Here is a 17,593-nt window from a genome sequence, read left to right as displayed (position 1 = left end):
GATTTCTGCCTTTAAAGTAAGTGATCTTTTTAAAAATTAAATCTTGTCACTGCTCATTAAGAAGTCCGATAGTTCAGAAATTATTGATTGGATTGATTTGGTGCTAAAAGAACTTTTTTAGAAAATATTCTTCTGAATATTGTGTTTTTTATTTCATTGGAATATTCCCAGTAGTTCTCAAAATATTTGGCTTTAAAGTGAATGATCTCTTCAAAAATCAAATTTTGTCACTGCTGATTAAAAAGTCCGATAGTTCAGAAATTACTGATTGGATTGATTTGGTGCTAAAAGAACTTTTTTAGAAAATATTCTTCTGAATATTGTGTTTTTTATTTCATTGGAATATTCCCAGTAGTTCTCAAAATATTTGGCTTTAAAGTGAATGATCTCTTCAAAAATCAAATTTTGTCACTGCTGATTAAAAAGTCCGATAGTTCAGAAATTATTGATTGGATTGATTTGGTGTTAAAAGAACTTTTTTAGAAAATATTCTTCTGAATATTGTGTTTTTTATTTCATTGGAATATTTCCAGTAGTTCTCAAGATTTCTGCCTTTAAAGTGAGTGATCTTTTTAAAAATTAAATCTTGTCACTGCTCATTAAGAAGTCCGATAGTTCAGAAATTATTGATTGGATTGATTTGGTGCTAAAAGAACTTTTTTAGAAAATATTCTTCTGAATATTGTGTTTTTTATTTCATTGGAATATTCCCAGTAGTTCTCAAAATATTTGGCTTTAAAGTGAATGATCTCTTCAAAAATCAAATTTTGTCACTGCTGATTAAAAAGTCCGATAGTTCAGAAATTATTGATTGGATTGATTTGGTGTTAAAAGAACTTTTTTAGAAAATATTCTTCTGAATATTGTGTTTTTTATTTCATTGGAATATTTCCAGTAGTTCTCAAGATTTCTGCCTTTAAAGTGAGTGATCTTTTTAAAAATTAAATCTTGTCACTGCTCATTAAGAAGTCCGATAGTTCAGAAATTATTGATTGGATTGATTTGGTGCTAAAAGAACTTTTTTAGAAAATATTCTTCTGAATATTGTGTTGTTTATTTCATTGGAATATTCCCAGTAGTTCTCAAAATTTTTGGCTTTAAAGTGAATGATCTCTTCAAAAATCAAATTTTGTCACTGCTCATTAAGAAGTCCGATAGTTCAGAAATTATTGATTGGATTGATTTGGTGCTAAAAGAACTTTTTTAGAAAATATTCTTCTGAATATTGTGTTTTTTTTTCCATTGGAATATTCCCAGTAGTTTTCAATATTTTTGGCTTTAAAGTGAATGATCTCTTCAAAAATCAAATTTTGTCACTGCTCATTAAGAAGTCCGATAGTTCAGAAATTATTGATTGGACTGATTTGGTGTTAAAAGAACTTTTTTAGAAAATATTCTTCTGAATATTGTGTTTTTTATTTCATTGGAATATTTCCAGTAGTTCTCCAGATTTTTGGCTGCAAAGTGAGTGATCTCTTCAAAAATCAAATTTTGTCACTGCTCATTAAGAAGTCCGATAGTTCAGAAATTATTGATTGGATTGATTTGGTGTTAAAAGAACTGTTTGAGAGAATATTCTTTTGAATAATATGCTTTTTGTTTCATTGGGATATTCCCAGTAGTTCTCAAGATTTTTGGTTTCAAAGTGAGTGATCTTTTTAAAAATTAAATCTTGTCACTGCTGATTAAGAAGGCCGATAGTTCAAAAATTACTGATTGGATTGATTTGGTGCTAAAAGAACTTTTTTAGAAAATATTCTTCTGAATATTGTGTTTTTTATTTCATTGGAATATTCCCAGTAGTTCTCAAAATTTTTGGCTGCAAAGTGAGTGATCTCTTCAAAAATCAAATTTTGTCACTGCTCATTAAGAAGTCTAGTTCAGAAATTATTGATTGGATTGATTTGGTGCTAAAAGAACTTTTAGAGAAAATATTCTTCTGAATATTGTGTTTTTTATTTCATTGGAATATTCTCAGTAGTTCTCAAAATTTTTGGCTTTAAAGTGAATGATCTCTTCAAAAATCAAATTTTGTCACTGCTCATTAAGAAGTCCGATAGTTCAGAAATTATTGATTGGATTGATTTGGTGCTAAAAGAACTTTTTGAGAGAATATTCTTTTGAATAATATACTTTTTGTTTCATTGGAATATTCCCAATAGTTCTCAAGATTTCTGCCTTTAAAGTGAGCGATCTCTTTAAAAATCAAATCTTGCCACTGCTGATTAAGAAGGCCGATAGTTCAGAAATTACTGATTGGATTGATTTGGTGCTAAAAGAACTTTTTTAGAAAATATTCTTCTGAATATTGTGTTTTTTATTTCATTGGAATATTCCCAGTAGTTCTCAAAATTTTTGGCTGCAAAGTGAGTGATCTCTTCAAAAATCAAATTTTGTCACTGCTCATTAAGAAGTCTAGTTCAGAAATTATTGATTGGATTGATTTGGTGCTAAAAGAACTTTTAGAGAAAATATTCTTCTGAATATTGTGTTTTTTATTTCATTGGAATATTCTCAGTAGTTCTCAAAATTTTTGGCTTTAAAGTGAATGATCTCTTCAAAAATCAAATTTTGTCACTGCTCATTAAGAAGTCCGATAGTTCAGAAATTATTGATTGGATTGATTTGGTGCTAAAAGAACTTTTTGAGAGAATATTCTTTTGAATAATATACTTTTTGTTTCATTGGAATATTCCCAATAGTTCTCAAGATTTCTGCCTTTAAAGTGAGCGATCTCTTTAAAAATCAAATCTTGCCACTGCTGATTAAGAAGGCCGATAGTTCAGAAATTACTGATTGGGCTGATTTGGTGTTAAAAGAATTTTTTGAGAGAATATTCTTTTGAATAATATGCTTTTTGTTTCATTGGAATATTCCCAGTAGTTCTCAAGATTTCTACCTTTAAAGTGAGTGATCTCTTTAAAAATTAAATATTGTCATTGCTGTTGTGTCTGTCCAAAAGTGTCCAAAGAAAAAATTTGGATAATTCCAGAGAAGAGAGGCAATAAAACACTTCAAGTGAATTAACAAATCTCCTCAGTTACCTATGAAAAGACAAGAAATAACCTTTAAAAAATTCTTGTAAAAAGGGAAAAATCATACGCAAAATTTGATACTAACAATGATATACTTACAGTCCTTGACGGTTGAATAAAATGCCCAATCCTCCCAGACAACTCCACGTCATTACTATCCAAAGACTCCTCCACATTCTTAAAAATCAACAAATTATCGTCCCCTGTGGTCCTCGTTAGTACCGGCTCAGCTGATCTTTCCACCCTATTACTGATATAAACGGGAGTTTCATCGATCGACACCTCGTCCTTTTCCTCCTCGTTGATGATCCTGGAAACTCCTTCCAAAAATGTGGTGGTGGTCTTAAGGGAATTTTCTCCCCCAACAGGATCATCTGGTTCTTCTGCCGCAGAGTTGGGTGAAATGAAGGAGTTCGGGTAGACATTCGCGTGTGCTAAACAAAGAGAAAAAACAACGTTAAAAAATCCGATTGTTAATTTTCTCTGAAGGAATACCGTTAGCCCGTTAGTTGGTCATAAGGTGTGCCCATACCTAATCAGTCCCATCTAGATACGAGACATGCCATTCAAGAGTATAGACGAGAATTTATTTATTTTTATTTTAACATGGTCATTCTTATGCTGAGTGTATAATATGGTTTTTTTAGGGTATGACTTACTTAAGTGAATTTAGTAAATATTACTGAATAATATGCAAAAATTATGCTTTTAGGCCACCTTCAAAGGTAATGTCAAGCAACATTTGTATGAATCTAAAATTGAGGAATGTTTTGGGACAAACTAGTATGGTATGCATTTATTAGCATATTTTTGATGCGCAACATTTGTTAAAAGACATATTTGGGAATATGCAGCACATTACTTTTAAAACTATTGCACTATTGAAAAAATGGATGATGAAGTGAAAATAAAAATTAATCGTCGTTTCCCCGTTTCTAAATATAAGAATGTTTTAGCAACTTTTGATGCGCAATTAAATTATGCAGGATGCAACCGATTATAACGATTTGTTTGTAATAATCCTAGGAAAAAAATTGATTAACAAGTGCAACGTCTTAAAAATGCCTGACTTAAAGTGCCTGGAATTTTGCAGAAAAGTCTCAATAAATTCATTGAACGATAGTTCAAAATTGGTTCAACTAGTTCTCAAATAAGGTAAAAATTCAAAAGTTACTTAAACTTCCTGGAAGATATTAACGAAGTCCTTAAGTACCTGGAAAAAATGCATTTATCTGGAAAAGCAAACATTTTTTTTTAATGCCAAAAAAACAAATATCTATGAAATGCATTCCCACTTTCTTGTAATTTTCAAATTGAGATCAAGATATATAAATGAGAATTCGAGTTTTCCATTTATTTCCTATATCATGGCTCCGTTTCCTTAATAGTATTTGGATCGTCTGCAAATAGTGTATTTCTCCCATAATGTGTCTAATTACACCCAAAAAACATCATTTAATTACCACTTTCTCATAATTTTTAAATTAAGATCAGGGTATATAAATGAGAATTCGATTTTTTTGACAAGAAAAATAGCATAAATGCAAGGATATGAACAGATATGAACACATGAATCTAGGTTGGTCTTATTGCTATAATCATGGAGATAATATAGACAATTTAAATTTCGAATACTTAAAGAAACACAAGAAAAGCCAAGAAACACTAAGACAAAGCAAAAGTAGGGATATGAAGCGATGTTGAAGGCACGGGTCCAGGATTTTCGTAAAAGTATAAATTCCAATGAAAACATCTCCTAGAGAGAACTTTGAAATAAAAATACTTGCAAGGACCACTCAACTATAGAAAATTACTTACTGCAAATATTGCGCAACATTCGTAAAGGTACATGCAGCAAAAATAAAAATAGGCACTGGAACCTATTGCTAAAAATCTTATACTAACTATATGTCACACTATATGCCATATTAATGTACTAACAATGATGCTAAAAAAAGAATTATTATGTCGTAAGTAATAATTTTGTAAAAATGTTGCACCTTGGTATCTATGAGGGCGATCGAAATGGAATAATGTTCATCATTAGTAGGAGTTAAAATTGATTAAAAAAAAATTATATTTTTCCATGCAATTCAAAAACCGTTAAGTAATGTGTAGTGTTAATTCATTTTATATGAATTTCTTCATCAATACTTCCTAGAAAAAAAATCTAGTTTTTTAATGAAAGCAATTTTTTGGTCCTTGTTTAGGTTTATAAACTACTAAAAATGTCCTTGTTTAGGTTTATAACTACTATTTTTTTTTGCAAAATCTTGTACGAATTTTGAAAAACGCTAAAATAGGTATCGAATCAAATCCTCCAGAGAATATGTGCACAAATTTTCAAAATTATATCTCATTAATTTTTTGAGTTATGGACATTTTCTCAATTTTTTAGGAAAAAAAAAACAAATTTTTTAACAAAAATATTTTTTTTTGCAAAATCTTGTACGAATTTTGAAAAACGCTAAAATAGGTGTCGAATCAAATCCTCCAGAGAATATGTGCACAAATTTTTATAACTGTATCTGTTCAATTTTTTGAGTTATGGACATTTTCTCAATTTTTCAGGAAAAAAAAACAAATTTTTTAACAAAATAATTTTTTTTCCAAAATCTTGTACGAATTTTGAAAAACGCTGAAATAGGTGTCGAATCAAATCCTCCAGAGAATATGTGCACAAATTTTTTTAACTGTATCTGTTCAATTTTTTGAGTTATGGACATTTTCTCAATTTTTTAGGAAAAAAAAACAAATTTTTTAATAAAAATATTTTTTTTTGCAAAATCTTGTATTTTGAAAAACGCTGAAATAGGTGTCGAATCAAATCCTCCAAAGAATATGTGCACACATTTTTATAACTGTATCTGTTCAATTTTTTGAGTTATGGACATTTTCTCAATTTTTTAGGAAAAAAAAAACAATTTTTTTAACAAAAATATTTTTTTTGCAAAATTTTGTACGAATTTTGAAAAACGCTGAAATAGGTGTCGAATCAAATCCTCCAGAGAAAATGTGCACAAATTTTTATAAATGTATCTGTTCAATTTTTTGAGTTATGGACATTTTCTCAATTTTTCAGGAAAAAAAAACAAATTTTTTAACAAAAATATTTTTTTTGCAAAATCTTGTACGAATTTTGAAAAACGCTAAAATAGGTATCGAATCAAATCCTCCAGAGAATATGTGCACAAATTTTTATAACTGTATCTGTTCAATTTTTTGAGTTATGGACATTTTCTCAATTTTTTAGGAAAAAAAAACAATTTTTTTAACAAAAATATTTTTTTTGCAAAATCTTGTACGAATTTTGAAAAACGCTGAAATAGGTGTCGAATCAAATCCTCCAGAGAATATGTGCACAAATTTTTATAACTGTATCTGTTCAATTTTTTGAGTTATGGACATTTTCTCAATTTTTTAGGAAAAAAAAACAATTTTTTTAACAAAAATATTTTTTTTGCAAAATCTTGGACGAATTTTGAAAAACGCTGAAATAGGTGTCGAATCAAATCCTCCAGAGAATATGTGCACAAATTTTTATAACTGTATCTGTTCAATTTTTTGAGTTATGGACATTTTCTCAATTTTTTAGGAAAAAAAAACAATTTTTTTAACAAAAATATTTTTTTTGCAAAATTTTGTACGAATTTTGAAAAACGCTGAAATAGGTGTCGAATCAAATCCTCCAGAGAAAATGTGCACAAATTTTTATAAATGTATCTGTTCAATTTTTTGAGTTATGGACATTTTCTCAATTTTTCAGGAAAAAAAAACAAATTTTTTAACAAAAATATTTTTTTTGCAAAATCTTGTACGAATTTTGAAAAACGCTAAAATAGGTATCGAATCAAATCCTCCAGAGAATATGTGCACAAATTTTTATAACTGTATCTGTTCAATTTTTTTAGTTATGGACATTTTCTCAATTTTTTAGGAAAAAAAACAAATTTTTTAACAAAAATATTTTTTTTGCAAAATCTTGTACGAATTTTGAAAAACGCTGAAATAGGTGTCGAATCAAATCCTCCAGAGAATATGTGCACAAATTTTTATAACTGTATCTGTTCAATTTTTTGAGTTATGGACATTTTCTCAATTTTTTAGGAAAAAAAAACAATTTTTTTAACAAAAATATTTTTTTTGCAAAATCTTGTACGAATTTTGAAAAACGCTGAAATAGGTGTCGAATCAAATCCTCCAGAGAAAATGTGCACAAATTTTTATAAATGTATCTGTTCAATTTTTTGAGTTATGGACATTTTCTCAATTTTTCAGGAAAAAAAAACAAATTTTTTAACAAAAATATTTTTTTTGCAAAATCTTGTACGAATTTTGAAAAACGCTGAAATAGGTGTCGAATCAAATCCTCCAGAGAATATGTGCACAAATTTTTATAACTGTATCTGTTCAATTTTTTGAGTTATGGACATTTTCTCAATTTTTTAGGAAAAAAAAACAATTTTTTTAACAAAAATATTTTTTTTGCAAAATCTTGGACGAATTTTGAAAAACGCTGAAATAGGTGTCGAATCAAATCCTCCAGAGAATATGTGCACAAATTTTTATAACTGTATCTGTTCAATTTTTTGAGTTATGGACATTTTCTCAATTTTTTAGGAAAAAAAAACAATTTTTTTAACAAAAATATTTTTTTTGCAAAATCTTGGACGAATTTTGAAAAACGCTGAAATAGGTGTCGAATCAAATCCTCCAGAGAATATGTGCACAAATTTTTATAACTGTATCTGTTCAATTTTTTGAGTTATGGACATTTTCTCAATTTTTTAGGAAAAAAAAACAATTTTTTTAACAAAAATATTTTTTTTGCAAAATTTTGTACGAATTTTGAAAAACGCTGAAATAGGTGTCGAATCAAATCCTCCAGAGAAAATGTGCACAAATTTTTATAAATGTATCTGTTCAATTTTTTGAGTTATGGACATTTTCTCAATTTTTCAGGAAAAAAAAACAAATTTTTTAACAAAAATATTTTTTTTGCAAAATCTTGTACGAATTTTGAAAAACGCTAAAATAGGTATCGAATCAAATCCTCCAGAGAATATGTGCACAAATTTTTATAACTGTATCTGTTCAATTTTTTTAGTTATGGACATTTTCTCAATTTTTTAGGAAAAAAAACAAATTTTTTAACAAAAATATTTTTTTTGCAAAATCTTGTACGAATTTTGAAAAACGCTGAAATAGGTGTCGAATCAAATCCTCCAGAGAATATGTGCACAAATTTTTATAACTGTATCTGTTCAATTTTTTGAGTTATGGACATTTTCTCAATTTTTTAGGAAAAAAAACAAATTTTTTAACAAAAATATTTTTTTTGCAAAATCTTGTACGAATTTTGAAAAACGCTGAAATAGGTATCGAATCAAATCCTCCAGAGAATATGTGCACAAATTTTTATAACTGTATCTGTTCAATTTTTTTAGTTATGGACATTTTCTCAATTTTTTAGAAAAAAAAAACAAATTTTTTAACAAAAATATTTTTTTTGCAAAATCTTGTACGAATTTTGAAAAACGCTGAAATAGGTGTCGAATCAAATCCTCCAGAGAATATGTGCACAAATTTTCAAAATTATATCTCATTAATTTTTTGAGTTATGGACATTTTGTGATAATTTATTACAAAAAATTCAACTTTTTCACAAAAATTCAAATTTTTTCGACTCCCTGTACCGTAATTAAAAAACGCTAAAATAGGTATCTAATGAAATTAATTGAACAATTTGTACACCAATTTTCAAATTTCTATCTTTAGTAGTTTTTGAGTTATGGGCATTATGTGATAATTTATTACAAAAAATTTTTTAAAAAAGACAAATTTTTGACATAAATACGCACCGTTTCTACCCTTGTTTGTGCCCATCTGAATAAAAATAACGCAAATTTATTTAGCAGCGATTTTTTCCTCTAAAAAGCCTCTAAATATCCCTAAATACTTCTTGGAACAAAATACCTTTTCCCAAATATTTAAAGGTAGAGCACATTTTCTTCCTTAATGGAATACAGTTTCTCGCCTGTAGATGTCATATTTACGTAAAAAAAAAAATCCAGGCGATTTAGGGTGTAATGGAAATATGAAATGAGGTAAAAACTTAAGAATAAACTCACTTTTTACCCATTTTTCCTCCTAAAAATCTACCTCAGACCGAAGAATCATAGACAATCGGAACATAGCTATGTAAGAAAAATAACATTTTAAATAAATTTCACTTCTTTTGTACGTATGCTAATTAGAATGCCTACTTATAGAAAGAAAAGTAAAACCGTAGCATTATACACTCTTTTGTTCTTTGAACACAAAAAGCATCGTCCTTATGGCACTTTTCCTTACTACACTTTGTATATTGCCCATAATAACACCATATGGCAATCGCGAGGAATTTTACTGCAAGAGCGAATATGATAAGCATCAATATTAGAATTATCATGAACCAGATGGATACAGAAATTGGAGATGTGAGTCTTTAAAAAACCGGCATCATTTAGGGTGGTTATTTTTGTCAATTTTTTGCTTTCTTATTATTTTTGGAGAAAAACTAAAATTTTCTACGTTATACAGGGTGTTCGGCACATAAACAAAAGACAAAATTTGTTGGCATCTTCTTGATGTCATTTGAAAGCTTTTTACCCTAATACTTTGGGTCCTAGTTACTGTTACGAAGATATTAAATTTTTAATATGTTTTTTCTCAAATTACTTAAAATGTCGCCTTTAAATACGAATTGCTACTTTTGCAAAATAATATTTCCTAATCTATGGTATTTGAATAGTTGACAGCTTTTGTTTCGACTGATTGTCCTAAAGGGACATACGAAGTTTTTTATTTAACAAAGTCAGTGATTGTTTCAATTGTAAATTCAACATCAAAATCAACCAAAAAAACGAAGCAGGAATTAGGAGCTTCATTACATTTTAACAAATTCACCACTTATTGAACTCTCTGACGGTGTGCTTATAATTAATAAAAATTAAATATAAATATAAATTTAAAAAAACACTTAAGAGTTATTGTCGGAACTTGCAAGGAACTGTAGCTTAAATATTTATCTAATTCACAGGTATTTGGGGTTGAAGAATAACGCTGATTTTCTAAGCAACTTTCAATTTTCCAACATATTTAACAACTTCTTACATCGATAAAACATACTCATCTCTATGAAAGTAGACGATCATAATAATAATGAGATTCATTGCACTCTAGCAAGTAGCCACTAAAAGCAATTGAACAGGTTCCTGCGAGTTAAAAAAATGTTCGCATGGCTGCCAGTAGTCTCGTATTAAAGTGATTTTGTGATTTGCATACCGCAGCACATGGTATGGCGGTTCAAAGTGATCGTTAAATTGTTTATTTCGTTCGTTTTTCAGGAATTTTGTAGATGTATTAGAGTGAGTCTGGCGTCTATTGGAGAAAGACAAAAAAAAGAGTTACGGCTCAAAAGGCTATTTTGAAAGTGTGGTTTTTATTAATTAAGGTTCTGTAATATGACACTTTCTTTTTTTAAATTTCCATGGCTCAGATAAAAGAAGAAGTAACAATACTTATTGGTTTTAGTGGACTTAAGGTTTCTCCGATTTTTAACAGTTTTGAATACGGAAGCTATAAGCTTCTTTGGATTACTTTCAGTAAAATACTGGAGGGCAGTAATTTATTTTAAGAAAATAATAAAAAAATTATGACAATGTGTACCTACAATTGATCCTCCACTAAATTTGTGGAGTATTACCGAAATACCTTTAGCTACTCATTGATCGATTAACTCCACTGCAAGAATGGACTACTTCTTCAAAATGTCTTTGGATTTTTTTGCAATTTGATTTTTCTCAATTCAAGGTTGTTGAAAACGAACATAAGGTCAACTGCCTGAGAGAAAACAATTTTTTTTGGGTGTTTCCTCAACTGCCTGGAAAAAGGAAATGGTTGACGTGTTCCAGACAGTTGTTGGGAGAAAACGATAATTTTCATGGATTCAAAATTTACAGTTGACCAACGTTGATTCCGCAAGAAAACATCTCCAACCACAAGTGATTCAAAATCTACAGACCAGAAACGAATGTTTGATCTGTGCCAGGCAGTTAATTTTTGTTTCAGTTTTTAGGCAATTAAAGTAATTTTTGTAATTATTTCAGGCATTTAAACTCCATTTTTTTTATTAAATTTTCTCTTTAGTTTCTTCTATGGAAATTAATGAATTTTATGGTTTGCCTATAGGCAACAGGTGTAATTCTTTGTTTCCTTCCTGCAGTTAAACTAATTTTTCTTAATATTTCCAGGAAGTTAAAAGTAAATTTTTCAGGCGATTAAATTAATTTGTTTTTAAGTCATTTATTTATTAAAAGGTCCCTTATTTCAGGCAGTCGAATCAATTTTTCGTTTTTCTTTTTCAGGTAAATGAAGTGATTTTGTGTTTCTTCGAGTCATTTTAAGTAATTCTGCATTTTTTTCGGATACAGTTTTACCAAAAATAATGTTGATTAATTGCGCTGAGTTCAAATAAAAAATAAAATTAAAAAGTTAATTAACTCACGATGAAAAAAAAAGGAAAAAAAAAGTAATTTAGTGGACTGTAAACACTTGATAAGATTGACTAAAAACTTGGAAAAAGCTGTTGTGAGACCTTACCTTTTATTATCGGTGACCGAGATTTACGAATTATCTACACTTTCACGCTAGCGATTTTTCGGTGTGAGTCGCGACTCTAAACTGTTTGACGATTAGAGCTCGAATGAATCGCGCACTGTTTAAGGCCTCAAAACGAGGAGTTGAAATTCAAGAAAAAAAAATAAATTATTTAAACAAATGAAATACTTCCTTAACAAGGTGAGTCAACCAAAGGCATTAAATTTAACTAAAGAAAAAAACGGAACAGTTTCTTCTATGAAAATGAAGGAATTTGAGTCAATATATGTAATTTTTTGTTTTTTCTATACAGTTAAGTTATTTTATACAAATCATTATTTTCTTAGTTTCAATTTTTTTTTCAGGTAATTAAAGCCATTTTAATGTTATATATTATATATTATGTATATATAAAGCATGAGTTGGGTCGGGATTGATTATGTTGAATTGGCATGTCGAACCTTCTATATACTTACTCTTTGATGCCCTTTTTTATATATAAATGAAAATTCGATTTTTTCACCTATTGTCTATATCATGGTTTAATTTTCTAAATAGTGTTTGGATCTTTTGGAATTAGTGTTTTTCTCTCGTAATCTGTCTAATTGTACCCGAAAAACATAATTTTATTCCGATCCTCTTCTAATTTTCAGAATAAGATAAAGATATATAAGTGAGAATTCGATTTTTCCACCTATTTTCTTTATCATCCTTTCATTTTCTAAATAGTGTTTGGGGGGGGAAAAAAGGGAAGTTAAATTGTTTTTATTTTTTTAAGCGAAAACCATGCGCAGACAAAAAAAAACCAAGAGATCAAATTTGCTAAAAACTGATTAAGGATCTTAAAAATAATTTTTATATTAATAAAAAGCAATGGCGTAGTATTTTTTTCACTAAAAATATTCAATAGAAGACCCGTATATAGGGAAGCCACTTGCATAGAAAATATTTTGCTTTGCACATCAAAAAATGCGTCTTGATGCATACATAGAATACATATAACAAATTTCATAAAAATATCTTCAATATTTTTTAAGTTATTATTAACAAACTGTTTTTTTTTTAAACTTTAACACCCCCCTTATCTCAAAAATGAAGACGTTTAGGACATATGTTCATAAAAACTCTTTTCCTTAAAATACGTCCAGGAATCACCCACTTAAATACTAGCACGTCTTTAAGGAACACCCTGTATAAAGAATGTTTTAAAACCGAGACTTGGGAGTTTTTATTTTTTCTCTGTATATATTTTTTTAATTTGGTGTATTATTAAAAAAGTATAAAAGAGTCAAACGTATCTAAAAGAAACTAAAAACGTTTTAGTTATTGATATTTTCACGTATGATAACGTCAAAAATTTAATTTTAATACGACGCGACGCGACGGTACCGAAATCGCGGTACCGTATCTAATTTGCGGTACGTTGACGTCGCACGTACTTCTGTGCGCTCACGCTTCGTTTGTTCCCCAACTTTCTACTTTGTATATCCGTGAGTGGACGGAATTATCTCTTTTATGTGAAGAAATTCAGTTGTTTCAAGGACTTTTAGTATATCTAAACGTTTAAGCACCTTTCAGTTGATTTATTTTAAAAATCCAGGAAACCTATAGTCAGAAAATCCGGAACATAATGATAATGTTATTCAAGAGATTATTGTATGAGTTCCAGCACCCAGGAGCTATCAGTGTTTACACAAATGCATCCAACACATTGAAGAGTGTAAATGGCGCATGTTACGTATACAGGGTACACACGACGAATAGACGCGATTGATATATCGAAAGTTATTAAAAATAGGGAATTTTCATTTAAAAAAATTGATTTTTAATGATTTTTTCATTTTAATTTTTAATGCTAATTTTTGACCCCCCTGTATAATTGATATTATAATTATGACTTCATTCTTATTTTATGTAATTATTTTGTAATATTAATCTATATTGCTTAAAAGTATGAACACTGAATTTATTGTATTATTTCTGATTTACAGCTATAACAATAAAATGGAGTTTATTCAATATCAGCCTTACAATCCCTTTTGCAGTAATAAAATTTAGTATATTATTATTATTATTATTATTTTGACATTTTTATGTCAGGAGTGTCGGTAAAAAATAAAATAATTTGTCTCCTATTGGCAAGTGAGTATCTTGAGTTTCAATAGTCAAAAAATTACAATTATTAATTTATGGAGTACTCTGAAAACTTTTTTAACTTTTTCTGAAGAAACTACTAAAATCCATTGACTAAAAGTCAAGATATTTTTGTGCAAGGAGTACCTGTACGAAATAAAATAATTTGTCTCTTATTGGAAAGTAAATATCTCGAGTTCTAGTAGTCAAATGATTGCAATTATTAATTTATATGCTACTCTGAAGACCTTTTTAGCTTTTTTCAAAGAAATAACTAAAATTAATTCACTAAAAGTCAAGATATTGAAATTTTTATGCCAAGAGTGCCTGTAAGAAACAAAATAATTTGTCTCTTATTGGCAAGTGAGTATCTTAAGTTCTAGTGGTCAAAATCTTACAACTATTAATTTGTGGACTACTCTAAAGACTTTTTTAGCTTTTTCTAAAAGAATGACTACAGTCCATATACTAAAAGTCAAAATATGAAAGGTTTTATGCCAGGAGTGCCTGTAAGAAAAATGAATATCTTGAGTTCTAGTAGTCAAAATTCTGCAATTATTGATTTATGGACTACTCAGAAGACTTTTTTTTGCTTTATCCAAAGAAATGCCTAAAATCCATTCACTAAAAGTCCCGATATTGAAATTTTTGTGCCAGAAGTGCCTGTAAGAAATAAAATAATTTTTCTCTTATTAGCAAGTGAATATCTTGACTTTTAGTAGTCAAAATTTTACAATTATTGATTTATGGACTACTCTGAAGACTTTTTTAGCTTTACCCAAAGAAATGACTAAAATCTATTCCCTAAAATCGTTAGTACGTAGTAGTCAAAATTAAGCAATTATTAATTTACGAACTACTCTAAAGACTAATTTAACTTTTTCTGAAGAAATTACTAAAATCCATTGACTAAAAGTCCAGATTTTGACATTTATATGCCAGGAGTACCTGGAAGAAATAAAATAATTTGTCCCTTATTGGTACGTACATATCTTGAGTTTTAGTAGTCAAAATTTTGCAATTATTGATTTATAGACTACTCTGAAGACTTTTTTAACTTTTTCTGGAGAAATTACTAAAATCCATTGACTAAAAGTCAAGATATTCAAATTTTTGTGCAAGGAGTACCTGTACGAAACAAAATAATTTGTCTCTTACTGGTAAGTGAATATCTTAAGTTTTAGTAGTCAAAAAATTGCAATTATTAATTTATGGAGTACTCTGATGACTTTTTTAATTTCTTCTGAAGAAATGACTAAAATTCATTCACTAAAAGGGAAGATATTGAAATTTTGATGCCAGGAGTGCCTGTAAGAAATAAAATAATTTACCTCTTATTGGCACGTACATATCTTGAGTTTTAGTAGTCAAAATTTTGTAATTATTGATTTATGGACTACTCTGAAGAATTTTTTAACTTTTTCTGAAAAAATGACTAAAGTCCATACACTAAAAGTCAAAATATTGAAATTTTTATGTCAGGAGTGCTTGTAAGAAACAAAATAATTTGTCTCTTATTGGCAAGTGAGTATCTTGAGTTCTAGTAGTCAAAATTAAGCGGTTATTAATTTACGAACTACTATGAAGACTAATTTAACTTTTTCTGAAGAAATTACTAAAATCCGTTGACTAAAAGTCCAGATTTTGACATTTTTATGCCAGGAGTGCCTGGAAGAAATAAAATAATTTGTTTCTTATTGGCAAGTGAATATTTTGAGTTATAATAGTCCAAATTTGGCAATTATTGATTACAGAAACGTTGAAGCCATAAGACATTTAAATAAACAAAAGTAATGAAATAAAAGGATGCTTTTTCATTTTAATTGGGTAAACCACGACTGAAACATACAATTTCCACAAGATCTAGACAGTAATGTACAGGGTGTCCCAACGTACTAGAAGGAGTAATCGGACATGCAAGTGCGATATCTCATTTTAAAGGCAATTAAAAATACTTTTTAAAAATTAGAAAATCCAATATGATGAAAAATAAACTTGATGATGATCGAAAAAAAAAACGAAACGTCGAATTGTTTTTTTTTGCGTCACGTTGTAGGGCATAAAAAGTGGCAATAAAAAACTGTTTTTAGTTTTCCGATATTTCTTTAAATAAAGTCGGTAGAAGGTGAAAACGATTTTGACAAATTTCGCTTTTTTTTTTTGGATATCTCCGGAAGTATCCGGAATTTTAAAATTTTTTAAACGTCATTTTGTTAAGCTCCAAATTGCGCAACTTTGCCTCCATTTAACCGACCCTGTAACTCTTACGGTTTACGAGATTTCAATGGTCACCCTCGAATTTGGGACACCCTGTACATAAAAATAAAATGGTGATTTATAAACAGAGAGGAAAACTTTAATTTTTATTTTTATATTGCCATCTCAATCTGAAGTGTTCGTGTGATAATCGTAATAAAATGATGTTTCTCATTATAATTGGGTAAACCTATATCGAGAGGAATAGTAAGTTTTTTGAAGGGACTCAATCAAAATCACTCAAAATGAAACAAATTTAAATTTAATGAAAAACATTGGGTATTGATTATGCAGTGAGTAATTAATTATTTTAAACAATACTTTCCCATTACTACCATGGGAATTACGTTTTATTATTGTAAATGCCTATATACCCTAGTGATAATGACAAAAGTGAACTAGTTTTAATTCACTATAGTTTATTGCTAGGTCATGGGAAAAAAATATGTAGTAAACGTTGAATATTTTTAATTAATTTAATAATATCTGGATCACTCTGGCCCGATTCTTCCACCTTTACTGAAGAATTTAAAAATCCACGACCTACCTTGAGATACGATCATCATCATCAACATCGATACCAAAACAAGCACCGGTCGTACCACTTTAAAAGTTGTCCGAGAAGAACTTCCAAGATGCCGATCAGGCGTCATGACTGACCTCATTTTTGACTCACTTCTACGAAACGCCTTACATTAAAACACTATTGACACGGTCCTAATTTGTCTTTTTGAACAGTTTTAACCCTCTTATAAAAGTTTTTACGTGGCGACGATCGATAAATACGTATACGGTTATAATAAAACCATATCGGGGCTCCGAACGGTCCTGCACAGAGCAAACAGTAAATAATAACTGTTTCCTCAGTATATTAATTTTTAAAACAAATTTATAATTATTATTAATGTGGAGAGCAATAGTAAATTAACACAATCATGCCTTCACCGATTAACTGGGTCAACCGACGACCATCGTCAGGTCACACATATCAAAGGTACTATACTCCGAAATGGCGGTTTTCACTTGGTTTCCTTGAAGATTTTCCACTGTGAAAATTTATGCCCGTTTTTCCGCACTAATTTCATTCACCAATAAAAAAAAAATGAAAGAATGTTCCGTTTCTACGTGAGTTTAACGACGCGCGTCCGATCCACTGCTAACGGAACTGCAGGAGAAGTAGAAGAAGACGAAGAAGAAGAAGAGGTACCCACCATACACGTATAGAATGGTACCGAATTGGTTCTTGCAGGTGGGGTACCCACCAGCGGACCAGTGGATTCTTGTGTGGTATTTCTTGTACCAGTTTGATGGCGGTCTACTAGGAGACAAGGCGGTAGAGGGAGAAAAGATGGGAGCATATTTTATTTATCCATTATTTGTGATACATAAAGAAAGAAAATAAGAATTTGTTTGTACTATTTCTAATAATAATGCCCATAACCTAGCGGCGATTTGGGTTTATTTTCATCAGATTCTAAGAAACATCCAATTAAATAATGGCAACATATTAGCAAATATTAATCAACATT

The 17,593-nt window shown here is 29.2% G+C and overlaps 1 protein-coding gene across 1 annotated transcript in view; it reads right to left on the bottom strand.

Annotated features, from left to right (window-relative positions):
- LOC126736362 (uncharacterized) overlaps nucleotides 1-17,351 on the bottom strand; it is a 53,941-nt gene extending 36,590 nt beyond the window's left edge. The window contains exons 1-2 of the mRNA XM_050440680.1: nucleotides 16,612-17,351; nucleotides 3,135-3,469 (exon numbers count right to left, since the gene is read on the bottom strand). Coding sequence (XP_050296637.1) covers nucleotides 3,135-3,469; nucleotides 16,612-16,729 — 453 coding nt within the window. The 5' untranslated portion in view covers nucleotides 16,730-17,351. The remainder of the gene's footprint in view (nucleotides 1-3,134; nucleotides 3,470-16,611) is intronic.
- Between the last annotated feature and the right edge of the window lie 242 nt (nucleotides 17,352-17,593).

The sequence above is a fragment of the Anthonomus grandis genome, chromosome 5, assembly GCF_022605725.1.
Source record: "Anthonomus grandis grandis chromosome 5, icAntGran1.3, whole genome shotgun sequence".
Lineage (NCBI taxonomy): Eukaryota > Metazoa > Arthropoda > Insecta > Coleoptera > Curculionidae > Anthonomus > Anthonomus grandis.
Note: the sequence above shows the minus strand (reverse complement) of the source record. Positions and strands in the feature narration are given on the sequence as shown.